Source organism: Varroa destructor, unplaced genomic scaffold, assembly GCF_002443255.2.
Source record: "Varroa destructor unplaced genomic scaffold, Vdes_3.0 BEIS01000006.1, whole genome shotgun sequence".
NCBI lineage: Eukaryota > Metazoa > Arthropoda > Arachnida > Mesostigmata > Varroidae > Varroa > Varroa destructor.
Window position 1 is genome coordinate 4,149,328 of NW_019211459.1, and position 27,703 is coordinate 4,177,030.

The 27,703-nt window shown below is 40.4% G+C and overlaps 3 protein-coding genes and 1 long non-coding RNA gene across 18 annotated transcripts in view; 2 read left to right on the top strand and 2 right to left on the bottom strand.

The window, feature by feature from the left end:
* The window catches only part of mmd (disintegrin and metalloproteinase domain-containing protein mind-meld), a 131,896-nt gene extending 117,537 nt beyond the window's left edge, over window positions 1–14,359 (top strand). For all 11 annotated transcript variants that reach the window (XM_086993585.1, XM_086993586.1, XM_086993583.1 and 8 more), the window contains 6 exons: window positions 367–556; window positions 2,014–2,244; window positions 2,725–2,841; window positions 3,254–3,351; window positions 3,658–3,777; window positions 7,153–14,359. In XM_086993585.1, the coding sequence (XP_086849711.1) occupies window positions 367–556; window positions 2,014–2,244; window positions 2,725–2,841; window positions 3,254–3,351; window positions 3,658–3,777; window positions 7,153–7,292 (896 nt within the window). In that variant the 3' untranslated portion in view covers window positions 7,293–14,359. The remainder of the gene's footprint in view (window positions 1–366; window positions 557–2,013; window positions 2,245–2,724; window positions 2,842–3,253; window positions 3,352–3,657; window positions 3,778–7,152) is intronic.
* Window positions 1,924–3,662, bottom strand: LOC147754763 (uncharacterized). Its single transcript, XR_015330613.1, has 2 exons — window positions 3,258–3,662; window positions 1,924–2,871 (listed from the first exon to the last, which is right to left on the bottom strand). It is a non-coding gene; the product is annotated as an uncharacterized LOC147754763 (long non-coding RNA).
* Window positions 14,360–14,494: 135 nt separating the features above from the next.
* On the bottom strand, window positions 14,495–24,444 carry Mer (ezrin/radixin/moesin family protein merlin). The gene is made up of 13 exons (XM_022812104.2): window positions 23,747–24,444; window positions 20,734–20,830; window positions 20,167–20,288; window positions 19,966–20,017; window positions 19,656–19,834; window positions 19,322–19,429; window positions 19,019–19,081; window positions 18,696–18,829; window positions 18,291–18,440; window positions 17,965–18,069; window positions 17,478–17,625; window positions 16,859–17,317; window positions 14,495–16,509 (listed from the first exon to the last, which is right to left on the bottom strand). The coding sequence occupies exons 1-13, from the start codon at window positions 23,834–23,836 to the stop codon at window positions 16,381–16,383; spliced, it is 1,836 nt and encodes a 611-aa protein (XP_022667839.1). The 5' UTR covers window positions 23,837–24,444; the 3' UTR covers window positions 14,495–16,380.
* Window positions 24,445–25,647: 1,203 nt separating this feature from the next.
* On the top strand, window positions 25,648–27,637 carry LOC111253128 (uncharacterized). Of its 5 annotated transcripts, none has more exons than XM_086993595.1 (3): window positions 25,648–25,944; window positions 26,395–26,471; window positions 27,170–27,637. In XM_086993595.1, the coding sequence occupies exon 3, from the start codon at window positions 27,195–27,197 to the stop codon at window positions 27,555–27,557; it is 363 nt and encodes a 120-aa protein (XP_086849721.1). In that variant the 5' UTR covers window positions 25,648–25,944; window positions 26,395–26,471; window positions 27,170–27,194; the 3' UTR covers window positions 27,558–27,637. The 5 variants fall into 5 exon arrangements, with proteins under 5 accessions (XP_086849721.1, XP_086849720.1, XP_022667842.1 ...); XM_086993594.1 differs by having other exon boundaries at window positions 25,650–25,944; window positions 27,135–27,630; XM_022812107.2 differs by lacking the exon at window positions 26,395–26,471 and having other exon boundaries at window positions 25,650–25,944; window positions 27,116–27,630.
* The last annotated feature ends 66 nt before the right edge of the window (window positions 27,638–27,703 follow it).

The following is a 27,703-nucleotide window of genomic DNA, read 5'->3' on the forward strand; positions in this document are numbered from 1 at the left end:
TATTTCTACTTGTCATCTTAGATATTTAAATGTAATTTATATTTTCTAAAATGTCAAAAAGGTAATATTTGAAAGATTAATCGCACGCAAAATTTTGCGATATAGACAACAAGCCTGAAAAGCGAAGATAAAACATTTCAATACGGTGTAACACTTAGCAGCTATTAGCAAATGAAGTATGAAAAACCTTACTTATTTAAAACTTGTTAGTTATTTAATTTTAATATTCGTCCGTAAAAACGTTTTGTTTAGTAAAAGGCAGGAATGAGTATTCTAAGTGTTTGTCGACGATACACTGCTGGCACTACTTTAATTGCATAATGATATTGATATTATTATAATTACTTAATCATTTTCTATGTGCAGGCGAAGAGACATTTGTTGAGCTGTCGCCGAACAACCTGAACGGGTCACAAACACATTTAGGAGGAGGTGTTGGGGTAGGAGTTGGTGCCGTTGGGTCAGTGGGGCCGGTCGGTGTCGGAGGTGTTCCCGAGTGGGGTCCCGAAGGGGACACCCTATCTGAAGTTGAGAAGACGCTCAAGAGCCTCACAGGGTAAGCGTATGTTGAAAGTTAAAACGGCCCTCACAAACATTTCTATTTTCAGCGATTCCATCATATGATCGATGGAAGTCACTGTTAAAATATGTCGATTTAACGCGTTTCGACCTTACCTTAAAGGAAAATTTATGCACAGAAATTTAAGCTTTTACGAGCGAATCCGGCGAACTTTGAGTAAGTTTTGAATCATGCATCGCTAGCAGGGGAAATTCGGTTGGTGAATGCTCCTGTCTTTTAGAGCCTTGCGAGTAAAAACCGGCTGAGTTCACTTTAGGAGATATGAGTTCAAAAGGAAAAACCATTATTTAGCCTTGAAAATTAGCCTCTAAGTGGTCAAGTTTGTTGCTTCGAAAGTTACCGCGTTGCGGAAATCCATCGAAGATATGTGAAGACATTAGGAAAAGAGACTTTGAGGAAAAGAAGATGAATGGTGCTCCAAGAACGGAGGTTGGAGTGTCAGAGACTAGCGATCGAAATAGTGTTGGGACCCGAAGGACAAGAATGCATTGTTGTAATCAATAAGCTACTCACAAGAGCGGAGCATAGAGTCTAAAGGAGTCAAAACTGAAATTTCAAATGCGACGTGTCATACACGTTCCACACAACTGAACATTCGATTCAAAACTGAAAATGCGGAAGCGGAGCGAAAATAGGGCTCCCATGTATTGACCCTAGGTCAATTTGGAGTATGTGCAGCGTGTACCCCATGTTCAATTTGCGGAACTTAAATCGATAACAGACCCGCTTGCAGCCATGGACGAGGCATCATTCAACCTCTATCGCCAGCCTGTCAGTTAAGAAAATGGCGTCGCCTTGGGGAGAAATCGAGTTCGGATGTGATGCGATGGCAACGTTCGTAATGGAGAACGGGGGCATATGCCATTCTGAGATACTTGTGAGGAATGAAATAATTTAATGTGGCCCGCTGTTCGTTAGGAAACCAGGCGCAGATAGATAATAAAACGCACGCGGTTCGGTTATTTAACGGCAACACAGTGTTTATATTAATTGACGAATTAAGCAAAGAAATATTCAACCTTCGACCTGGCTTCAGCCTGCATTTTCCTTCAATTTAAATCAGTGTGATTCCCAGTCAAAAAAGAATCGGTAAGCAAGTAAATCCGACCATCTATTTAGTTCTAGACAGAGGAATTGAAAGCGGATGGTAGGTATATGACGTTCCTGACGTTCCCGGAACGCTGGCAAGTACCTCTAACACACATTTAAAAGTCTATCCGAACTAGCTAGCGATAAAAGCTATTCGAAGTCCGCTGGACTTGCTTAATACTTATAGAGAGTGAATACTCTGCCCAATGTTTATGTACATAGAGAATGAAGAAAATTGGTAAGGACATCCGATATATGACCACCATCATCACTATAATTATTAATATATTATGTTTGTTTTTTGTGTTTATAAATGTATGCTCATGTACGTATATGAAAACTAGCTATACGTCAGATGCGAATACGCATTCGTCGTACAGCTACCACGAGGATATCCTTGAAGCACTGCAACAGCATCAGCAGCAGCAGCAGCAGCAGCAGCAGCAACAGCAGCAGCAGCGAACCGTTAATTCAAATACGGCGACACCGACGATCAGCCCTGGACAAGATCACAAGACCTTCGCGCTAGACGATAGCTCCGCAGCAGCCGCCCTGTCCGGTTCCGGATCGCTCAGGTGAGTAAGCTGACGTTGGCCTTTCAGCGTCCTGTTAGCGCTACAGTGGTCGACTTACGTGCCCACCTAAGGCCACGCAAAATCACGTCGAAATTAAGCGTGCGCCCACTTGGTTCCGTGTTGAAAGGAGCCGAAGCCCTAAAGCTGCGATACTCAACGCCAGCATCGGACGTTACATTCGAAACATTTGTTTCAACATGCTACAGACTGGAACGAAGTTGCCAAAGCTCCGTTAGTTAACTGAGAACATTTTTCGCGCCCAAATTGGGTTCCTGTTCGGTAACCAACGCCGTACCATCATTGGCAGTTTTGTGGGTACGATACCAACGAGTTCCATGTATTTCCTGCGTGACTCGAGTGACGAACGTTCAACCGCATAAATCAACTAAACACGTATATATATATACAAAGTAATGCAAACCGATATGTTCGTGAGCACTATATGGTTTCACCAAGTTATTCATAATTGTATCTGGGCAGATTTCGGAACTTGGAGGACCTTCTACGGCAGTTAGAGCAGCAACCTGAAGAACCGGAAGTGGATCGTCATTTTAGCAGCGCCGCGACGCGTCACCACACCCTAGACTCTGGTCTCAGGTTAGTCAATGGTCTATTAATCTGTTACACCTGCAAAAAGTAAAAACAATGTCAAGCTGACAGCAAGAAAAAAAAAATATGGAAAGGCGTTGTCGCGGAAATTTTCTAAGGTCCTAAACATCAAAGCCTTTCGCTGAGACAGACCAACAATAGCTACCAAACAATCACTTTCTCAATTATACCGGTCTTATGGTGCGAAGTTTACGTGTGCGATATAGTTTGTCGTCTAGCAGAACAATGCAATGCAAAACAAACAACATTTTGCACAATTTAAAACAACACAACAATACATATAATCGAAAATCTGTCTTCGTTACAAAACAAGAAAAGTTACGATATGATACATAGTCTTTAGTTAGCACTTAGAAAATTAATACTGTCGAACGCCGAAATGTATTCCCTTTGATCACAGATACCTTCTACAGAGTGCGGGTGCTCCAAACAGCCAGTCGGCTCACGGCAGTCGCTGTCACAGTCGAGTTTCAGTCGGACGTGGAGGAACAACAGGAGGTACTATAGAATTTCGCATAGTAAATCTAAGCTTAAGGCGCAAAACCTTGTGAATCTACTTTGTGGTACGCCATCGTTAATCAATTTAAGGTTGAGCCGAACGCCAAAACGATTAGTGCATTTTAAAAAAATTACGAAGTCTTCCTTGAAAATGATTAGCCTTCAGTTAACATCAGCGATTTTCGTATAAACAATAGAACGCTCTCCGAATCAAATTGCGTACATAATTTCCTCGCTTGTTCGAGGATGGGTTATCATTGTCGGGTAAGCTCTTTATGACATTTGCTTAAACCTTATTCTGCAAAGGGGACGAAGATGAAGCAGAAGAGTCTGAAGAATCGTCGAACACGTATTCGACGGGGCAAATCGCTCATCAGATCCAGCAAAGATTACGATCCGCTTCTGTAGAGGCAATACCTATTGGAGGTAAGCGCATTATGTGGTTATAGCAAGCGTAACGAGTTAACTAGACTTAGGGTATTATATACCTAGCATTAAGGTTCAAAACTAGGATAGCCTTATTCCAGAGCAATATATGTATTGTTGAAAACCGGCTTTAGCAATGGTTAGATCGGCGTAATACATACGCATCACGTTTAATTTGTACGTAAATTAAAACAGGAAATTTTGGTAATTATTTGAACTTAGTGGCTTGCTAGTTAATTTGCTGTTTCCGAAGCGTAAAGTATTGTTTTTTTTTTTTAATATTTTAGAGGATGCTGCCCAGGCTTCTGCCACTTGGTCAAACTGCGCGTTAGTAATTAAGACTTAGACATCATGTGGGAGCGTCTTTTTGTTGGTTAGAGCTGGACATGACACACCTATACCATTCTGTTCAGCGATTTTCAGTTAGCCAACATTCATTATTTACACATTAAGTTGGTCCAATACAACAGAATATACGAATACATTCGACCATAAACAGTACCTGTTCTAACATTAACGTTTACGTTTTACTACTGCGCTCCGTATGACACAAACGTGTATTTTTTAATTATTTTTTTACCTATTTTGGTGCTGTGTACTTCTATTCTTCCTGTACATTCTTTTTTTTTTCGTTTTTTATATAATTGTAAACCTTAGTCCTCGTTTTCATTTACCCTTCATGTATGATTGTTGTCAATGTTATTGTTGTTGTTGTTGTTACAGCGGCCCCCCCACTTAAGCCTTCTCTCGTTCCTCAGACAAATACAAGGGGTCATTCACAAGCGAGTAATACATTGGAGACCTGTAAAATACAAACGACACATACACTTATCCTGTGATCTTTTCACACGTTGTCGTCACACTGGAACGACCTGATATACCCCTCCCGACAGCCCGTGCCGTAAGCGGAGGCCGTCTCCTGCCTGCTTATACTGTATGAGTTTGGCGGTGCTTCTCGCCGACGCACCTCTCTTAGAGAAATTGTCATATCGAATATATTAATTGCTCATTGATTGAAGTTGTTTGGCTCTTGCCTTTTTTCATACCCGGAGATTGGTAGTTGTTCAAATATAACTCTTATCTTCCGCTCCTCGCCCTTAGCTCTGCCTTCCCTCCAAGCACTTTTTTTAAATGAAACATTCGCGCGCGTCTATAATGAAGCCGCCGCATAAAGGTTTTGCCAGTATTCGTCAGAAGACGGATCTGCTGCAACCAAAGTGATGACTGACTGAAAGAGGGTAAATTAAACTGGACCGAAGAATGTGCCGTGAGAATGAAGGTCAAAAGTACTTCTAGAACTGATCCTTCCGTACCAGACCTACTTAGGGTAAGTGCGCTCTACTGGAGACGCACCTTTGGCCTGTTACTTATCACTATCACTACGTCTATAAGCACAACGCGAATCTGGCACAAGCTCACACAAATGTTTCAAACGTGATCGATTTTCTAGAGTAAGAAAGCACTGCCCACTATTGTCCTACATAGGCACATGTCTAAGTCAACTAACACAGGCGTACATCTTACATAGCGCATTAAATACTTCAGTTGCCTGATATACAATCTACTTTTCTTGGCCTCATTTGAACACGCTGAGCAGCTTATCAAATTCCTAACCATAAGGCAGCGAGTATACGTGACCCACAGCTGAGTTTTAGGAACGGATTTTCAATGTGAGGATTGAAATATCTGAGCATGACTATTCCTACTGGTGACGTGTCCCGTTGCAGGGTCCTTACAAACGAACATACGGTTTTTTCTAACCGAGTAGACCATTTCACCACTAATTTCTGCCTAATCATACTTCAATGCGAAAAAAAGCTCAAAGTGCGATAACGTTTTTTAAAAAAGCTTTCGTCTCCTGGTCATAGGTGGAGCGGTGGCAAGGGCAGTTCAATATGAGCCTCGTGCTTAAGTCTAAAATTTGTTCCACAAAAAGAAACTATCTCTTTTGTAAGGAAATCGTGTATAAATCACACATCTATTGGCGTGTGGCCCTCTTTGAAGGGGGTGTGCAATGAAGAAACGTAGAAGCAAGACGATGCCTTGAAACCCACTGACAGTGCAGATGCCAATGATACCGAGAATATAAATCTGTTTACGAAAATTGAAGAATCGAACCTAAGACATGAGGTCGTTGGTAGCTTAATGAGGAATAACGAGGTGTGTTTTAGGACAAGAAAAGATGCTATCGATATGCCAACAATTCCGGAGGAACACGTGCAGACGAGGCGTGGCTAAGATATGTAAGGTGCGCACGTCATGACTATCGTAGCAGCGGCTTAAAAATCTCAGGAGTCGAAAGTTATGGATCAGGCCGGCAAAAAATATAAGCCTCTGTGAATGTTTCCTTCTAAATGCACATGTATTTATCGATACGTAGAAAACGTTAAAGGAAAATACTTTGCGAGAACTTATTCTAACAGTGATCCCTTCCCACTAGAATGCTCCGACAGGGTTGTGTTAATAAGCTAAAGCTTTGATTATGGAAAAAAGCTCAAAGTTGTAGTTTCAATTGTTCCTAACTCTATGCGACTAAGTCTAATGAGGAACATTTTGAGGTAGCAATATTTCTTTATTTGTTACCGAAATAAAAATTCGCAAATAAGCTTTAAATAATGCCATTCATTAAAATAAGGCCCGTGCTCTTCGTCATTTTAGCTTCACTTAAACAGTGTCATCATTTGAAGATATTGCGATCCTAGTGTCACTGCTACCTATCATACCTATTCGGCCTTACACTTAGCGGAGTCACTCAAGCATAAGGCTACTTAAGCTTATGCGTTATCTGTATATGGAGGATAATTAATTCTGCTTTGCATGTGTCTCTCCAAAAATGGTATCTCCGTAAGCCCTATTGCTTATGATATTCATCGCATGAATTCGAAATAACGCTTCCCCCTTTTTCGAACATGTGTAGCGACCTGAGAATTTTGATACTAATTAAATCAGCTTAACGTATTGCACGGTGTATGCCAGCCTCACCTCGGAAACGTACTTGTTGCTTTATATTTTGATGATTAGTATCAATAAAAGTTCTTCAGTGTATAGTACTTCATTTGTGTATTATTCTTTATGATGTCTCGATTTACTCAGAGCTTGCTAATCACTGTTTCTCCATGTCCAATCCGTCCGACCAGGCCAGAAGTAGATTTTCTATTTCTCCTCATATGAGACGTTGGATATATGGACTCTGGTAGGAAAACAGCTGTGCGGTAGCGTGCATTCGCTAGCTTATTTCTTTAATCCTATTTCCCTAATCAACGCATGGTTGGACAAAGCAAAAAGAGCATATATTGGAAACTTTTTCTTACACTGTAATTATGTTAATCACAACTGGCGCTGTTGTGTCGTGTGATCGATATGGTCTATTTGCAGGCTTCCCGAGTCCGCCATCCGAGGAGAGCGGCTCGTACGACGGCGGGGGTGCTCACACGCTGCCGCCGCTGATCCCCGGACCGCCCGTCAATGGCAAACGGAAAGTCAAGCGACGCCGTCTTCCCGAGTACAAAGTTTAACAATAAACTGAACTAAGTGTAAAGGCTAATCTATGAAAGCAACGAGAGGAAAGAAGCGTATGGAGAAAAGCAGTGAAGGCAAACCAATACAGCCGGTAAATTAAGTACATGTGGAAGCCAAGGTAGGCTTGAGAATAGTCCATGAGAGTACAGAGGTCTGGTCTTGGCGAAACCGCAATGAAACGAAAACATAAGTGAACAAACGAACGTGCACAATTTGACGAAAGACACTTGATTCACGTCAATTGTCACAATGTGAGACACAGAATATGCCACAAATATGGATAGAAGAAAAGCGGGGCCGGATAAATTGAGAATAGTGCATATGTATATGATGGAAAATGAACCGAAATTTTGATGTGTGTCCCCTTATCGTTATATATTGAGGCGAGGCAGAAATGCGTGAGGGCAGGTCGGGGGATAGAACACGGCATGACGGACAGCGTGGCGCCGCGCCAGAACATGGACTATCAGCACGCTTCTGTCAAGGCAGCGAGGTGGGAATCAGATTCCTACTTCGGCCGAGGTACAGTCCGCTCGAGATAAGTGTAGCATGATCATTAACAACGAAAAGCAACCTCAGTAACGGCGGCAGGAAGAAGCAACGCTCGAGAGTAATAGTAACTGTTCTTTGGTTTGCGATAGAGACTCATGCGGAACTCGTCCGGTCCATGGTTGAAACAAACGTGCGTGTCATTTGTAGCTATTCACTATGACAGTTGAGTCAATAGTGGTGTCTATTTACCAGTAGAATCGTTAAACAGAGTACGCTAGAAATAACAGGCAAGATGGCCAGATTATGATCCCCTTGACCACCTGCCTGTTTTTTATGAGGGAACGCCTCTGGACTGCTCCAGAAAGCGCCATAGAATCCTTTAAAGTAACCAGCGAATGTCCAATGGGCGCATCCATCGTTAAATATAGAGAGATGCAAAAGAGTAGATGCAGCAGTTCAGTTGCTGATCTCCCGTTGTTCTTTAGCGATGGATTCTCGTTGTCCAAGACGCGTGTACGTAATAGCGATGACACAGCGACGTCTGCATGAGCGGCAAACGCAGCAGACGCCCAAACCACAACAACAAATCAGAGAGCAACAACAGCACAATCGATACAACAGTGGAAGAACAGAAATGACACATCATTATTACAATGATATTACTATAATTAGAAAAAATAATGACGATGAAGAATGATGTCAGTGAAAATACAAAGAGCAGAGCAGAGAACAACAGAGCATTCACTGTCGTCAGTCAACCGTTGCCCCAGCAAGCAGAAGCGTAACCCCTTAAACAATAGTAATCACTATAATGATAATAATAGTAAGAGATGACATACATTGTAGTGAGCGAATGTGTTACAAGGTGTTCAGGTCTAAGGGTAGGAATACGTAGGAATATATAGGAAAAAGAGCAAATACATATTGATGGTTTTTTAGGTGAGATACTCCCGTTTGTTAGTGGACAGACGGAGATGATTGACGCCGATGATGGTAAGAATGACAGCGATGCCAGGGACCGAAAAGGGCGAGTAGTCACAGGAACTCCATTGCGGGAAAATAAAACGAAATATGATTACAGGATAAAGGCGACAAAAATAATGCATGACGAAGCCAAGAAATATCAACACACTCGCTGGCCTTCCAATATATAAATAGTCGTATTCTAGTTGAACAGAAGAGAGTCAGGGATTGATTTGACAGATTGATGATAAAAACGAAATAATGAATCCAAGGGTAACTCGTGACAAATACTCGCTAACTCGTATGAGTTCTAATAACGATTATAATAATTCACGTTATTATAGCTATATATATATATATATATATATATATTGTGATGGGAACCGCAGTCTATTTAACACCAAAAAAAGAAGTGCTCAACCAACAAAAGGTGATTAGGAAATAAAAAAAATTGGGTATATATAATGATGATGAGCAGAATCGTACTACCATTACAAAGCGCACTTGGTCAAGGAACGGGAAAGGATCTCGCAGGAGACGCAGGAAACAACGCTGTCCCGAGAATGGAAGCTGCTAACAGAAGCGACGTAGTCAAGCCACAACCAGAGAGGGCAGAGTTTCATAGGACTGAACTCTTGACGCATGTTTATAAAAAGCTGATCGTAGTTAGAGCTACCTAATAGAAATAATGATAAGTATATTAATGAGAAGGAATGACGACGATCAGGTGATAATAATAATTAATTGAAATAGCGCCGTACAGTAAGACACAGTAGCCGAGATTGATTCAAACATCATCAGCAGAGGCGCTAACGGCATGCGGCGATGTGTATGAGCGCACGGAGAAATAGAGTAGCCACGATTGATGAAATGCTGATTGTTACATATTACGTTTGTATATGGCAGGACAAGTTGTTAATGCGGCAACAGGGTACTTTGAATTGCTATGTATTGGGTTACGGTTGATTGGACCTTTAATAAGTTCTATATGTTTTCTCTGCTCTCGAGCATACGTTTAGAGGCTATTGCCGATCGACTTCAACACATCAACACACTGAAGTTCATGGACGACAAGTATGAGCTCGTCTATTATATCGAAGCCATGATATTCGTCTGCCAAAAGCAGAAGTCGAATTTAAACCAGACATTGAAATTTTGCATGTTTACGAGTACACGCACAATTGATTCTACAGACCAGGATGTGGCAGCAGTTTTCTCTTCGGGGTTACTAACATTCATCACGCCATGGTTATTTGCATGGGGCTAGACCCCTTTAATCTCGAAGTCATCTGCGAGTAAAGGCCCGCCTAGCTTTTGTGTCATTTTTGATAATACTTGATCGCTGGTCGAGTTCGGTGCCACCATTTAAGCTAGCTCTTGAAATCAAAAACGTTCCGCTCTCTAATATCTGCTTTTAGTTATTCATCTGATCTAAGAATAAGCCTGCACCAGGAAAACATTGGCCTTTTGAAGGTCGTGCGATAGGTGACAGGATCTAACTGTTCGGACAAAGAACATTTTAGGTGAAATATAATGCTTTGTTGTACAAGGAAAATTTTCTCTCGTTGATGGCCACTCCTTCGCGACTTACCAATGTAGGAGAGTCTCGCGAAAATGCAAACATCTACATCACGATGAGTTGAGAACAATCTCACTCTCTTTGCGCACTGTGAATCCAGGAGTATCAGCTCCCATTCATCGCCAAAGCTTCAGTTCCGCGCACGTTAGGCACATCTGTATAAAGCTATCACCGGCCTTTATGCTAGTCATCCTCGAAAATCATCAGTCAGAGGCAGCTATATGGGCCGCATGGTGTGAAGCCGGAGAAAATACTTTTAAAATATACTCCAGGCATTTCAAGGCGGCAGCGTGAACATATGAAACTCTAGAAATGGTACAACCGGTACCCGTTAAAAATGATAGTTTAAGCTAGGGACATGCCTGTATTGATGAGGGATGCATATTTTATTTGGAAAGGCCAAAACCACTAACACTGCAAGATACATGTATATTGTACATTACTGAAATAGAACTCCCACATTTAAGTTGCTGGCCTGCTCTCTTATGTTATTCTTGTTTGTAGTAGTTCATCATTGTGATATGCAGTCACGAACGCATGATCATGGTAACGGAAGAAGTTTCCTGGGCCACCACTGAGGAAAGCAGCCAATAAGCAGTCGTAAGAGTAAAATTAAATACCCGCAGACAAAGCTGACTCAGTTTTTTCTCTGGAGAGAAAATGGTGTATCTCTAAATGAACCTGTCGTCAAGCGCCCGTAGGACACCGTTCGTATTAGATACTGGACAGTCATTTGGAACAAAATGACGAAAAATAGGAATACCGCAAATGTTTTGTCGGATATCATCAGACATCACACGTATATGAACTAACATATATAAAGACAAAGGCTGTCCACCGGAAGAAACAAAAATAAAACTATTGATAACGATTATAGTAAACAGCTGTGTACAGAGTATAGAGACGTGGGGAAGCAGCAAGTAAATATCGTCGTAGTTCCCCTCTCTACAAAAACGCGTCACACCATCCAATTGAAATTATGACTAGCGAAAGATACGTGTTTGCCCTCCTGTGCCAACGGGGGGCAGTGTTGCGTAGTCTAACTTATATAACAGTAAAAAGTGGTTTGAAAGACGAAATTGATTAATATCGATCAGTCAGCCGAATTGAGTACCGAATGAGTGTGTCCATCATTGACGACGATTGCCCGTAGAAATGTCATCATCAATAAGAAGCAGCCGCGGCATCCGACCTTCAGAGAGACAGAAATTGAAAGAAAGTTGAATCGCCCAACAAGATGCCGTGACCGACTGACGACTGTCAAGGAACTACAGGCTGAAAGATAACGGTGACAGCGCATTAACGTTTCACTGAGTGCCCCCAGAACGGTACGGACCCTAAAGTCAATATACAGGAGGATTCGGTCGTTCCGACTTGTCTGTTGTGCTACCACTGACCAATGAAGTACATCGGCCGTAGAATGCACTGGTAACTGGTGGCACAGCACGGAAAAAATCACGACGCCGATGATGATGTCTAGATCCAAAAGCTATATATAAATACATATTTATGTAGATGTAGATAGCAAAAATAGCGGACGCAATAGGCTGACTCTGTGTGTCTGTTCCGCGCGACGGTCGACATTTTGATTTTGCTTCTTGACAACAACTAACTACCCCTGTAGTTCATGATGACCATATGGCAAGTGAAAGAAGAAAGTTTACGGTATATAATGGTATAATGCTATCTATCTTCGTTTAGTCACTTGAAGCAATAGGCTAGTGTTAAAACAAATGGCGTTTGCAGTAAGGGCTCAAAGTAACAGATTTTCTGGCACGTTTAGGTCAAGCAAGACGAAAACAGAATCAACAAACTAGCCTCAAACGATTGTTTTTAGTGAAAAATTTTTCATTTGAGCGGCTTGCTATTACAATTTGGACCGAGTTTGCAAAGATTTCGAGAAAGTTACAGCCCTTATGCTATGTCGCAAACGGTCCATAAGCAAGATATTCATCATTGTTTCCAATGTCGCAATATTTGAAAGCATTACTGACAAGGTCTCTTCGGACCTTGAAACCGAACAGATTTTTAGCTTTACCTAGCCTAAATCTAGCGCTACTGATGTAGCTGCTCAAATTGGAAGGATCACAGAACTTGGGTTTGTGTACGGCACAAAATGCCGGTGCACAGAAGCTGCCATTAAGCTGCTACATCTTGTTCGTCATAAGGAGATTGGTCGTTTACGTTTAGCTGCACATGTTTAAAGGATGTACACAAATGACCCTTAGGAATAAACGTTCGTACAGGATATTTCTCTTCTTGTACCCATGAGTTTGTCAACATGTGTTATTAAGCGACGTGAGCAGTCATTCGGGGCAGATTATTATCGCTTGATTATTGTAAGTCGATCGCTTCTACGGATGCACAAAGATGCTTTTGTCTAACGATGCTTTTGGGCATGTCAACCACAACACCGGCAGTTTGCCAGCCAGAGAAGAGACCACTTACAAAAAATATATATATACAGATCAGCAGCATCTGTAGACGTAGCTTATACTAAAGGCTTCCACAAAAACGAGATTCCACAAAGGCCGCGACCATAACGGGCAAATAGTTCGGCCTACATTTACCAAGCCCGCAACGATAATCAGCGCTCATAATAATAATGGCGCGCTCTCACAGCAGCTCCGTGTTGTATTCGATCAGGCGAAAGATTGTTCGAATACTTATCGTTAATATTAAGCTCAACGAAGCAGCAAAGCAAGCCTAAATACAAAAAAGTAAAGCCGTACCGACACTTTCGTAGTGGAAAGTGTGTTACGTAAAGTCGAGACAGAAATTCTTCGAAAATTCGTGATCACACTCGCGCTAGACAAATTATCTACCCTATGCACAGGATATAAGCATGCTATGATTATTATGCAGCCATTGTACAAAAAGCAAACGCCATACCTATGACACAATTGTGTACAGCGCTATAGATGCCACATGATAGAGTAGCTGGGAGCAAGAAGAGTCAAACACGCATAAACGGTGAAATAAATTGAGCTAATAATGGAAAAAAAAACAGTTGCAAGGGTTCTGAGAGCTAACATTCTAAATTGCATCTCTTATTTAACAATGTGCACATATATAGATCTCGAAATCAGTGTGGCCGTTTACTGACTCTCCGAGCCTAAATCAACCGAGCGTATAATACAACATTAATGGGTCTGATATTACCGTGTGACGACAACTAGCGCGGTACTGTTTCTAGAAAATCGTTCGAGAAACAGCGTACAAGTAATCGAATTTGCCTTAATTAGATGTACTTGAACGCTCTCAGCTGATATGCCCATTGCATACGTTTTGTTTATCGAAATCCAATTAAATATAGAGGTAAGACAAACTCGAAACGAGTTCGAGGTGGGTCAGGCGTGCGAGGACAAATTACTTTGTATCCAGGAAGAGTGCCATGCATCGTTTGTCAGACGAACGAATTGTAGGCCTTCTATGAGCGGATACAATGCAAACGACGGCTAAATAAAAGTAAGTGAAAGTGATCATAGAGACGAATTCAATCGAATCAAGCCAAGCCAAACATGTCTTAAGGATCGACAGGTGGGAACAATCAGCTAGCCGTTGTTCATTCGAAGGCAAAACACAACGAGCCGAAGGTAGGGAAAATACGTCGATGAAGTACGATTACACCGGGACGTGAGAGTCACGGGTCAAGACGGGACGCTGTACTTGATAATCGAGGCACAGTTGATTATGCCTTGGTATCAATAGTTTGTTTACTGTCATTATCAATGAGGTGAATAGTGATGAGTTGAGTGTAGCAAAAGTGGTAGAGAAGCGCGTGTGGTGAAAGGCGAGTGTGGCAATGGCAACTCTTTATAATTCAATGCGGCAGCAATTTCGCTCTGTGTCTGTAGGTTGATAGAAATCTATAATAACATTAATGAACATCCAGATGATAATGACGACAAATAACATCAACAAAGACATTACAATATTTATGAATAGTAACACTGAATAATAGTCATATATAGTAAAAACGAATACTAAATAAAGGAGATTTATGTTACGCTTTCGACAACGGTACAAGCATGTTCTTATTTTTTTGAAGTGACACAAATTTTATATTTAACATAGTAGTATAAATTAATTATAAAGCAAAATAGTTCGCTTTACGTCAACGAAATTCTACGTTACCTGCCTTGAAAAGCGAAAAGAGAAGCATTTTAAAAATAATATAATATTTATTATTATTTTTTAGTTGATCTGTTGTGTTCTATTAGAACACGGTCCTAACAACGTCGTTAAAGGCTTATAAGCTATAATCAATAATACCATAACGATTTGTGCTGCAACGGTAAAGAACCTGGTGTTTGGCAGCTGCGTGCTTACTTTCCAACCACTCGCGGTATTGTTAGAAGCGAATTTTACGCACACAGATCCGTTCTATCTTTGCCTAGAAGCAGGAATTGTCTCGTTCATTCTTTGCTATCAGTGGTTGTTTCATGGAGCGGTAAGCTACCGGGGAGGGCTTCACCACTCCCATTGTTGCCTCTGGTAGGCAGCTTTTGCTTATTAGGTATTTTCAAAATGGTCTTTTTTGTGTTCGGTATTATCTTATCGAACACTCCTATGCGGTTCGTTTTTGTATCACTTGTTAATCTATAATAATAATATATTTATTATTATCCTTACTGTTCGATCTATTTCCTTCGGTGTTTCTACAGTGTTTATCACGAACGGGTGTCGGACGCATCGAATAATGGACCATATCGTTCTAAAACCCACATCCGTTTCAAGTGAATTTAGTACTCTCTAGTGCTTTCCGATTATAATGCGAAGATAAAACGTCAATTATCGTCACTTAGAAAATCGCCATTTAATATTTCTGTGCTAATAGAACCCATGAAGATCATATATATGTGTAGAATCACAAAAGCGAACACAATATGTACGATCAATTCCATTTAACGAACGTGCTGTGGGAGCCCCTAGCTGCGAAATTAACAATAAGATAGTTTAGTTGGGTAAGGCATTCTTTTTTTGGGGGGTCAGTATAATTAATCAACAAGCCTACATACAGCTTAACGGTAAACATTGTACAATAAATCCTTGGTTCTGCTCGCTGTTTTTTTTTCTAAGTTCAATTCGATAGTACTCAAATCTCGTTCAATCAGCTACACAAGGCATGCAACCCGTAAACGTCAAGTTCGAGTATTCTACGAGAATTTAAGATATCTCCATTTTCTATTTGACAATGCATTTGAAAGCTCCTAATATAAATCAGAACATTTCTGATGAGATCTCGCAAAGTTTCATACACTCCGTGGGTCGCCTCTTCCGTCCTCAAATGACTTCCTAACCGAGACTAAATCTGTAAACAGTTTTCGCATTTAATAGCCATATATACAAAACACGAATCTATCATAAATATGCACTCCTAATTTCCATAGTACACAAAAATCAGACTAACGTATCCATGTATAATATTTCTCAAAGTACGTCCAAAGCACACAAGTAAAGCAGTGATAGGGAACAGGCCAAACGTTGTTCGGTCAGCGGACGGCTCCGCCATTCAAGCGATGGCGATAAGACTGCGCATTAATATATACAAGGTCAGCCAAAAAGTGTGATATATAACATTTCCTGCAAATAGCCGATCTTAACATATTTCGAATCTTAGAAATCGAAGATCTTAACATATTATTATACGAATTAAGATTTAATGCATACTGCCCATATGTGCAAGAACAGTAGCACCACTTTGTTCAGGCTTTATGTCCTAAAAACAATCTCCTGTAATTAAGAAGAAGTAAGTGTTTAGCTAAGCTTTAAATCTGATAATTTAGATATAGCACACGCGAGCATTGCAGCGCTTTTAGCAGAAGAACAGAGCGATACAATTACCATATGAATTCGTACTTTCGGCAAAAAGTGCATTTTTTAAGTAAGCAAAAGCCTTTCTTAGAGAGACAGGTCATAGCAATAAAAAAAACTGCTTACGCAAACAGTTTTAATCAGAAATTATGAGGGACACGGTTACTACGAACGTATATGTCTACAGCGTGCAGGATTTATCCACTTCATATGCTATGTCAATGGTAGTTTGTTTACAACTGTTCGAAGAATGCTACTCGGCTCTTGGTAGCCCCTTGTACACTTTTGCGGTATGTTGCATGTTTGTCCGCCCCAGTGGCTTGGTTCTGCTCATAAATTTGGTCCAATGGCGTATTGTGCTCCTGTAATTAAAAAAAAAAAAAATTAATTTCTCATTTTGCTAAATATTATTTTACATCAGTTTATAGCGTGGGTGGATTTACCGAGTGCTTTTTTATGACTACGGTTAGTCTCTGATGAACATTACTGTTTGAGACGCCTTGAACAGTGCTTAATTTATACGTGACAGAAGCAGATCTGCTATACTGTTTTTATTACTGGAAGCATCAGAAGCTAGAAACAAGTATAACGTCATTCAGTCTTACTTCTAATTAGTTTTTACATGGGATGGACTTAAAATTCGGACCACTTGCTACCACAAGCAAATGCGGCAGTTGTGTGAACGCATATCCGCTAGCATTGCCAACTAACCAGTTTTTTCAAGTCTTGTATTTCATTGCGTAGCTGCAGCAGTTGCCGTTGAACGCTAGAGGTCTTTGCTTGGTACGATGACTTCTCCCTTTCGATCTCTTCCGTCAATGCCGAGATGTCCTCGTCCGGCTCAAGGTTATTATTGTTTGCGCTAATATTGTTATTATTTACATTGCTAAAGTGGTTGGTGCTCACATGACCGACAGCAAAGCCTCCAGCTCCAACTGGGGCCATTGCGCCCGATGAGCCGTTCGTTCCCGGCCCAGCGCCACCCTGGCCTTGTTGATGTGAACTAGTGGCAGGCCCCATTGCGCCACTGGCCGTGTTCGGCGATGATGGGATTCTCAGAGTCGACCCTGCGGGTTGTGCGCGCGACTGGCTTTGCGCGGTATGCGCCTGCTTAAGACGGGTAAGCTCCTGACGTAACGCATTCATCTCATGGGTTTTCTCCTCAGCAATCTTCAGCCAAACAAGAAAATTATTAATAGCATGATCAAAACAAAACTCAAATGGAATTCGAAGAACACGTCAGCTGAATATTATACAAAGATCGTCGACGCTGTACCTTCGCCCACAAAGCTCATCATCCCTTTGAATTATAGTACTATAGCTAATCTACCTGCATGACCATGACCTCTGCTTCACGTGCTTTGCCTTCCATGCGTAACCGTTGCTGCTCAGCTTCATCGGCTTTACGCGCGAGCAGAAGAGATTCCTCTTCAGCGATACGGGACTTCTCGGCTAGCAGCTCAGCGGTCTGTTCCGATCTACAAATGCACGTTTCGAACGCGAAATAAAATATCCAAATGTAATAAAACATAAAAGCTTAAAAAGCAAAATATTCTTTACTTGGCTCCTTTTGATACACCGATGTCTACACAGTGAATATTAGAGTCACTATAGGAAGGTCTAGTGATCACTGAAATAGTTAATGACTCGATGGGTTGTTTAATCAGTGCCTTGCTGACTGTCATCAAATTGGCACAATTTTGTAGGAAAAAGTATAAAAGATGGCCCTCAAGTCTTCCGAAGCGGTTTAAACACACTATTAAAAACAGTTTAAACAAACTACTAAAAGCAGTTTAAACAAACTATTAAAAGCAAACCTTCTTAGAGCCTCGTGAGCAACCCGTGCTTCCTGTTGGCATATGATCAATCGTTGTTGAAGTTCAGCTCTTTCGCGTTCAGCCTCTTCTCGAAGCTTCTTTTCTCTAAAAGATGAGATTATCGGAAACGAAGCGGCAAAGCATACGCATTTCTGTCAAATAAACTACTAACAACGCAGCTTTTGGGGTCGCACGATCACCAACTTTTGGCCGATTTTAATATATTTTTATCTTTAGGAATACCTACTGTCCTTTTCATATACTCTGCATCGATGATCTACTATAACGCTTGCCCATCGAGGACCTCATATACTCAGATTTCTAACCTTTCAAGAAGGTTACGTTCGTATTGTCTTCGCAACTTCGCTTCTTTGGCGGCAGCCTTCATTTGTTGCACTTCCATGGAATCAGGTTTCCTCCGACGCATGTAGAGTTCGTGATTGCCCATACACAGGTCCAAGATGAGCTTATTTAGTCTGCGAAGTCACGTCAGTCTTATTGATAACCGGTAACTAGTAGTAGCTCTGTTGTTGCTATTCTATAGAGACGTTTCTAATTGCACCACCAAGTTTCGGTGAAACGACTAATACTATGACGGGTAAGCTAAACAGATCTTCCGCATCTTCATACACAGCCCAGCTCTATTGCTAGTTTAGTATAAATAGTTCTACTTTAACAACTCTAGTACTGTTATAACCATTATATATTACTATTAATATTATAATACTAACCGAATCTTCGATGAGTAAAACAAAAAATTATTTGAGTTTTTGTCCGCTGGTTTGATGTTGAATTTTTTATCATCGAACGAAATATTGCGAATATCCGACCACGGAAATGTGACGATGGGCGCAAGCTTGTTATCCTAGACGATACCATGAATAAAAAAAACAAGGCACACTGTAATTCTATGTTATGTTATCGTTAATTCTTCGTGTACCATTAGCAAGCTCTCACGAGCTAATATTTCACAGTTTATATATATATATAGAATTGTTCAGCTCAATTTGGATAATAAAATTTGGTTGGTGTAACAATGGCTTTCCTGCCTTGCCTTATTGTAAATCTTCAGCCCAACGGCCGAGACGCCGAGCCATAGGTCCGTGTCTTTGCGATTCTGGAATACACGTGTTGAAATACAAGCAATAAGCAATGATATACAAAGAGTATGAATATTTATTTTACTTTATTTGTTTGTTCGCATAAGCTCTCTAGACGTATTACTAGCAATGGTCATATGTGCATACCCGTCTTGGATCTTGTAACTTAACGCACCAAAAATCGAAGCAATGAGTCAGGCCTTAGAGGTGATTTCATTGGAATTTAAAAGCACTTTTTCCAATGTTTAGATACTTACGCATATTTTAAAGTAACTGACACCGTACATGTCAAGGTCTTGTGCGATTTTCAAATATTCCATCTCCGCTTCGTTACGAGTCATACCTTTATGATCGGCATACCAAACCTGCAAATGAGGAAATAATAGAAATTTGGTCCAATATTACAGATGTACTATTAAAGGTCATTCTGCATTATGCAACATTAGATTCTGCCTTTTCTCGATTATCAACCCTTGAGCAAAGCAGCGCATATGCTGAGGCTGACATTGAATCTAGTCGACTAATACAAAGGCAACCACAATACTTGTTTACTTGACAAAGGGTTTAATTTTTCCCAAATAACCTGATTACCTTGATTCGCTCTTCCCACATTTCGAGCGTCATCTGATATTGATCAATGACTCGCTGGGGGAGTAGATCATCATTAGCAAGCATTCCCGGAGTGTATGTTGTTTCATCGTAGTCTCCATATTTTGCTTGCACCGCGTACGAGGCCAAAAGGACAGACGCTTCGGGTGGACAATAAATATCTGTTTTGCCAAAAAATCGCAATATATTTAGAACATCTACAGCGACGAGTAATTATGCCGACAAATAGTTACATTGTTTGTCGTACCATTAGTGCTTCTGATGTATCTAGAAAACGACAGACCGCCCATACCTTGCTGTAAAATAGCTTGCTTCACCTGAAGAAAGAAAAGATGCTGAGTCACCTGTAAGACAGCAGAGAACCCCTTACTTTTAAAATCCATAGTGCCTTATTCAACTGTAAACTTACTTCTTGTACAGCAAGCCCTGCTGGCTGTAGTTCCAAAAGCCGGCAAATTTTTCTATTAATTCTACATTGTGAAATATTGCTTACCTCTTGGATAAGTTCATCGCAGACATCCTCTGGATAAAATTTGACGAGAAACAGAAATGACAGGGGGCTCTTGCAGTTTTGGCGGTCAACTCGTTTATCCAGCTTTAGCCACGTTGGAAAGCCTTAGAATTTTCGAAGGAGGCAGTAGTTAGAACGTGTTCGATAAAATCGCTGGATAGAAAGAATAGAATGGCTGCGTGCATACTCACACATTACCGCTACACGCTTTCATTTACTAATCAGATATGAGAAGTAATTGCTCTTTTGTTTTTTTTATATTAATTAGACAGACCTTGCGAAACAAAGTTGACCTTCTAAGGAACGGTTGCGAGAACGAGTTATCGTTGTTAGATTTAACTCATTCAAAACTTACTCGTGCTCGCGTTCCGCTCACTGTCGGCGCAGCTCGTACTCTTCAAGTCAATATCTTTTATGTTTCAATGTGAATTTAGAACTTGGGCTAGCAATAGAAGGTTAGAAAAAAATTGATGTAAATTACATTAGGAAGATGATCACGAAAACGGAAAGTTCTAACTTTACACGCTCTAACGATATATGATATTTTACCTTTCGCATCAACAAATTGTAGTCCAAAATACCATGTTTCTCTTAGACCGATCGTTCTGCAAACTAATTCGAATAGATCTCGTCCAGTGGCTTTTTGCTGAAAATTTGGATAAGAAAAATAACAGTTATTAAGATCTGTTGAATAAATCTAAATCAGATGGCCATTCGGCGCCTTGTTGCCACTATCCCATGGTTCTAGACCGACATAAGTGCAATACACCCACTAATAGTATGTACTCATTCGAGTCTAACCAACATAAAAGCGAACTAGCACAATTGACGAAAAGGCCTAGTCCCCATTTGGGTAATATTTTCTTTATAACGAAAAACTGTTGCCCTCCGAAAGGCTGCATACCTCATAGCACAGAACTAAATACTCCATAAATCAAAACTTGCACTATTAACGAATTCCCGTAATCTCCACATACATTGAACGTTCTGGAGATGCCCATAACAGCTTTAGCATAATAACATATTGATTCGTAATAGGTCTTTTAGCTCTAGACACCTGTTGTCACACGTAGTATTTAAAAATTCGCTTAAAATTCAGTGGTTATGGCTAAGCGCCGATGGGGCGCTCAAACTCATAACTTTCATTACAATTCTTAAAGCCAAAACTTGATTTCTATGTATGAGTTGAGAACTGGAATTCGAATCCGAGTGCGAAGACAACGTGTCAGTAACCTTAAAATCTACGATTTATCGTAAGACCGCTGTATGATCAGTTGTCTTATTCATTATGCACGAGGAGGATGCCCCACCAGTTGATGGGCTGTAAGAAGACCGACTGGTAGAACTGATCTGAATAAATTAATTGATTTTGAAGGAAGTTTGGATATTATCGATAAGCAGGACACGAAGACATACAACGCAGAAGCTGATACACTGTATTATCGTTAAAAAGCTTGCATGTGCATACAAAAATACGCAGAAAAAAATAGAAATAGGAACGGTCATGCTTTAAACTAAAAACTTAGAACGTTTACCTGTCCTTTAGCATTTAGAGTTTGGAATTAAGGTGGAAAAAAAGGTTCCACGCAACAGCGGACCGTGTCAGACCGAGATCACTAGCCAATTACCAAATAATGTAGCTTTTATTTTCGCCGTATTAATCGTTTTTTACATGATTAGTTTTGGCGGTTTTAAGGACTAACGAAATTACAGGTACACTTCACCAGGCACAGAAAATGTTTCCGAATCTTGCTCTGTCTCTCCGACTATAAGGATAGCATTGTTTCCTATCACTGCAAAAGCACTGTACTCAGGATCAGCCAGCCATCCGGATTGAATTGCGATATACCGCTCCAAATGCACAAGACGCAGCAGCTGTAGGCGCTACTGAAGCCTCGAAAGCAGAGGTTTTTCCAAGAGATCACAGAGATATGATCAAGCGTCAAATTGTTTATTATCCGCAAACCTACTTTCTGAGCCCCAAGTAACTTGTGTTCCTGAGCGCTTCTTTCATCGTGATCGAAATCTATGCATGCTTCGATTACCCTCGTTTGCTTGAAAGGTGTGATTTTACATGCTGACTTCTTTCCAAAAAGAGCGCAGCTATTAGTATAAAGGAGTTGAGCTCAAGTACGCTATTTAACTATAGGGAAAGCCAAATATTTAGCTACCCATCAGTATACGAATCGTAAGCAACTAAGAAGGTAACCTTCTAACCTTTTTCCTGACACTTTGGCACTCGTATACCTATCGAATGTACTCCCGTCTAAACTCTCGTTTACAGGACCTAGACTTAACCTTATTCGCACTGTGAACTTTGGTGATTTCTAGCTTGAGTCGAATAGGGATCCGGTATGCAACAGCAAAAAGATGCCTTAACAAATATAATGAGGCCGCGTATCATAAAAGCACGAGGTTAGCGACACTACTGTTTCTTAGATTACCATCCTGATCGGCATCTGATTATATAATAACACTTTCCATTTTGCGACGTGTGCATTTATGTTTATTTTACCACGTATCTCGCTAGTGGTTAAGTCATACGCCTCTAACTCGTTAATTAAGTGTTCAGTAATACGGATTTGTATCGTAGCTGGACGAACTGAGAGTATTCCAAACTCTGTCTTCGGGAGCACAATTCAGCTTCCAATAAATACGCGAGGCTTTTATCATGGCACGCAACCAATTAAAGATATCCCAACGAAATGGAACGATGTGCGAACAAACAGTTATGGAAACGGACGACAAGTTTTACCGTGGCTAATTTAAGGGTGTCAAAGTCTGTATTGAAAATACTCGTTCAGTTTCAGATTTAACTAGTTGAACAAGTGTTCAACCTGATGTATCACTTCTCGAGTAGTCTCTGTAGGTAGATTCCATAAAAACGAATTTGATTTATTAAATAGCAGTCGCCCGTTCGTCATTACCCTTGCAAACGTCCTAATTTATAATGAAGAACAATACTTGACTAAAAAATGTAGCTTAAAACTTTACCAAATTTTATTTACTCCGGAACACACTCGGCAGGATGTATGAGGTGTAGGTGTGGATGGAAAGCTTTCTTGTAAAACTCTGTCAGTGACTACAAGTGAATAATTATAATATAACATATATATGTTATATTATAATTATCGTAACATATATATACACAAGAGGTATGTTACGCAGTAGATCAAGAAGCAATAATACGCTAAGTTGCATTTACGTTACGTTTATTATTCGCTCTTTATAAGAAGATGTTCCGTTCTTACGTATTTTATCCGAGGCATATTGTTCACAGCATTTATATTAGGGATGCGGCACCTTCTTTTTGGATAGCGTTGTTTGTATTATTGCTATGAAAATATTACCGAAGTATTTACATAATCATAAAATGCTAGTTTTTCCCTGCCTTCTAGTCGAATTATTAAGTAATGGGAGAAACGGTGGTTGACAAAAGTTGGTAAAAGCTTACGCAATCTTATTTAAAGAGTACAATAGATATTTAAATGATATAGCTTTTGCACAATTACAACTATAGAACCGTAAGATATCAATATGATAATAAAATTATTATCCTCACCTCAAGCTCAAATTCGAGTTCTGCATCCATCGTCGAAACCCGAACGGCCTCCATTTTGGAGGCCTTCTTGCCCAGAATAGACAGAGGCATTGCGGTGTTACAGATCTTCGGTCACCACTTTACAAACGCAAACGAGCAGTGACAGTGAGCAGGTCCCACAATGAATAGCTTTCTACGTAAAGCGCCACAAGGATATCAGTGCTGAAGACTTTACACACACGTTCAAAATACCACTGGAAACTCTTTCACTGGGTACCGTTTCCGAAAGTTGTTTTACCCATAGAACCGAAATAAACTTGAAAAGTTCCGATGGTGCTGACGCCAATGCGGCTGACTTGCAACGGTAACAGCTCATCCATTTCGTACGGCTTTTAATTTTTTGTCAATAACAAAATGATATATCGATCGAATTGAATCAACTTTACAGGACACATACGTTTCGATGGTAAATACCATTAGAACAAGTCGCTCGTGTTGCATGTCGTGCTGTTAAACTCATTTCTGGGTCGGATAAATACCCCCATTTTAGAAAAACGACCCAAAATAACAAAGCTTTCCGATCTTTCTACATCTACGCAAAAGAACACGCACAAGCAATTGTGCAATATAGGCAATATAGGCGACACCAGAATCTTGGGTAAACTCATAAACTCCTCTCAAACCAAAACAAATACTGGCTAGAACTCACGGAGCAGTGATCACAGACATCATCGTCACTGTTGCTCACGGCTCACGCACTTCCTCTTCCCCCAGGCTCTGATCAGTGGACGCTGTCAGATCTAGTCTGAGGTCCGGCTGTGCGGGTCGGCCTCAAAACTTTGCTAACTGAAAATCCATATGCAGTAATAATACAGATCAACATAATTCCGCCTAAATATGAGGGTAAGTCTGAAATGTTGAAATCTAAGGGTATGAGTATTTCATGCTTAGCAAAGAAATGCAACTTTTTATCAGAAGATTTGTTTTGTCACGCCAAATGTTTGGGTTTTTTAAAAAACTGAGTTGATGCAATAATCTATGATGAACTAGACAATTGGGCAATGCCTTCGTCATGCTGTCGTCTTAAGCTTGCGAAATACAAGTAGATGTGCAGTAGCGTGTTCGTATAAATAAAATAAAGGAACTTAGTAAAGGCAAAATCTATATAGCAACTATAACGTTGCTAATTAATTAAACTATATGCATTTGACTATTGACAGTAGAAATAAAATCAGTAGTTTAGGATACTAGTCCTAACAGAGACCATGTGCTTTTACGTTAAACTAGAAAAACGACAAGCTGCTCTAAATCCTTCTTGTACTAAACTGAAAATAACTCTTTGTTACGAGAGTACACTATTTAAAACACAAATAATGTAAGGCGCCTATTGGACAACTCGGCAACGGAGTCCACGCGACTCTCTCGATGAAAAATTTGCTTAATTAGTTGGAGAATAGATTTTTTTCAAAGGAAACGGTTTAAGATGTTCTAGCTTTAACGAAAGTATTTGAACTAATTCCAACCTTCCTTCTGTTATAGTTGGCGATAGTGCCGATCAGTCCAGCATCTTTTCCTACTACAAACCTGAGTGATAATGAGACCAATTTCATGAAACTGCGACACTTTAGCTTGCAGCTTCCAAGCCTATAGTTATGTCCTTAACGAAATGATACTTTGTAAAAAATTTAGTTTCCGTGTTCGAATTAAACTTTTTCAATTCGGCCTGCGACATTTGGTAATTACAACACCAAAAGAGTTTCGTAACTGGGTTGATACGTCGTCAACGGAAGACCCCAATTCCTATTGATTCTGCGTAGTCGACGGATAATCGCCCGACGCTGAGCAGCAGGGTTCGACTCAATGCATTCATTGGCAGGAGTCTGAGATGGGAGAGAGAACTCCGCTGTGTTCACCTGCTCTTTCCCTCTGTTGGGCTCTGTTCGTGGGGGCCGCCGCCTACGACCACGGTGGATATATGTAAACATACCTTCGTGCGAACATACAACAAAGGCATAAGAAAATGTTTTATGCGTTGAGCGTGCAGTAAAATATCGTGCGGAAAAGGGCACAATGGTGTATTTGAATATGACAAATTTCCATAATAACTAGAAATAAAAAACTATATAATTTCAGTAGAACTGCTGTGGGTGACGTTTAATTGGACCCGTTATTGTGTCCATCGGTAGATTCTATTTTGTGCTGAAAGATAAGTAAAACAGGTATGTTTGTTTTTGTGTAATTATAAGTTTCAATTTTTCTACAGAGTTAACGAGCTCGGTACATGTCAAATTTGTACTGTGATATAGTCCGAATAGCTGGTGATTATGCCTATTTACAAAATAGCTCCTAAATAGTTAATCTCGAACGAATTCTATTTATTCATTAATGTTACTCTACGCAAAGTGTACCCTTTTTCCAAAATTGTTCCTTTCCATTAAATAACTTTTAAAACAGATAAAAATTATGGCGATCACTCGAAAAAAGCGTTTCATAAACTTTCATGTTTAGGTCATGTAGTGTAAGCCCGCATCGCGCCTATGCGCGATACCAGATTCCAGTAGCTTGATGATGTTTATAGCTGACAGATGATTCCAAGCTCTGACAGAACAGTACGCACCATTTATGCCTGATGTATTATTTTAACGTTTCCGTCGTATTTTGTTGCTTAGACCTACCACTCAAACGAGCTAGTGAAGTAATGAAAGAACCAACAGCTTCTCTCGGATACAGCCGCTGTTAAGTAAAGGTAGCGATAACTTTTTGCTTGAATGACAGCGATCGGCAAAATGCATTTAAATCATTAAGATATATTTAGATCTTAAGCAACTTGATGTGCTGTTTGTGGGCAAAGAGGAAAATATACATAGCTTATATGATGATAAATGGGTTCGATTTGTATCCACACCCAACATAAACACGATATTTGACACAGTCTTTGATTTAGGCTCAAATGAACGCTGAATTTTACATCTAGCTCGAAGTGACATTAACAATAACAATTATAGTTTATCTCCACGCAGTAATTGATCTACGATCAAAGGTTTCCGACACTTAATACGGTCATTTTTGTGGCCTTATATAGGCAAAAGAAAGCCGTAGAGTTAAATCGTATAGCGTCAGCAGCAACGTAAAGGAAATAATGATATCTTTGAAACTCTGTTTTATCATTGGGATTCATCAAATATGGTTATATGTTTTGCAGTACATACAAATCGCGTTTAGTTTGCGCGCATTTAACTCATGTGGTAAATACATTTTATAAGGTAGATATATTTATATCGCTTCTGTGTTCGTATAAAATTTTCCGATGTGACGTGACGTATTAATTTATTATTCCATGACGATTAGTACGGATTTTAGTTTGTACTTTTAATCATGTACACATTTGAGATAATCATCTTTAACAAAGGTGTCCTCTTCGGCGCCTCTGGTCGGTGGTTGAAGTTGCTATTTTGTCACTCTGGCCGGGATGAGACGCGAATGTGATGACAGTGGGGTTGATGGCAACAGCGGTGGCAATCTAAAGAAACAAGGCCGTATGGACGGCTGTTCACCTCATCAGCGAGGGACGAACACTCCTGGCGGTGGAGGAAGTGGTAACTCTGCAGGGAGTGGCGGGCCAGGAGGGCAGCAACAGATGTGTCCGACAGGCCCCAACGCAGGCGGAAACAATCTGTACCTTCCACCAACACCATTCCAGGAAACTTTAATTGCGGCAAACCCCTTCGACGATAGCCACATGGCTAGCGCTCACCTCAAAGGCAATCTAGCGAAAAATTTTCCACCTGGTAAAGGTAATTGTCCGCGCAATAACAGCAGTTGTAAGGCTTAAAGACTTAATGAAAGGTACCTCGATGCTGGTACTGTCCTATTTATGTCAAAATTTGGGCCAAACTGTTTGAGACTGTGCGATAGCATCAAAATTTCTTCTAATAAAGCATTCTTGGAAATTCTTACAAACGCCTACAAATATTAGTA

Excerpts from the sequence above, each read along its gene's own strand:
- Mer (XM_022812104.2), bottom strand. The coding sequence starts at position 23,836 with ATGCCTCTGTCTATTCTGGGCAAGAAGGCCTCCAAAATGGAGGCCGTT. Across the intron at positions 19,430-19,655 it reads TGTGGGAAGAGCGAATCAAG|GTTTGGTATGCCGATCATAA; the intron begins GTAATCAGGTTA and ends CCTCATTTGCAG. Across the intron at positions 18,441-18,695 it reads TTTTACTCATCGAAGATTCG|ACTAAATAAGCTCATCTTGG; the intron begins GTTAGTATTATA and ends GTGACTTCGCAG.
- LOC111253128 (XM_086993595.1), top strand. The coding sequence starts at position 27,195 with ATGAGACGCGAATGTGATGACAGTGGGGTTGATGGCAACAGCGGTGGC.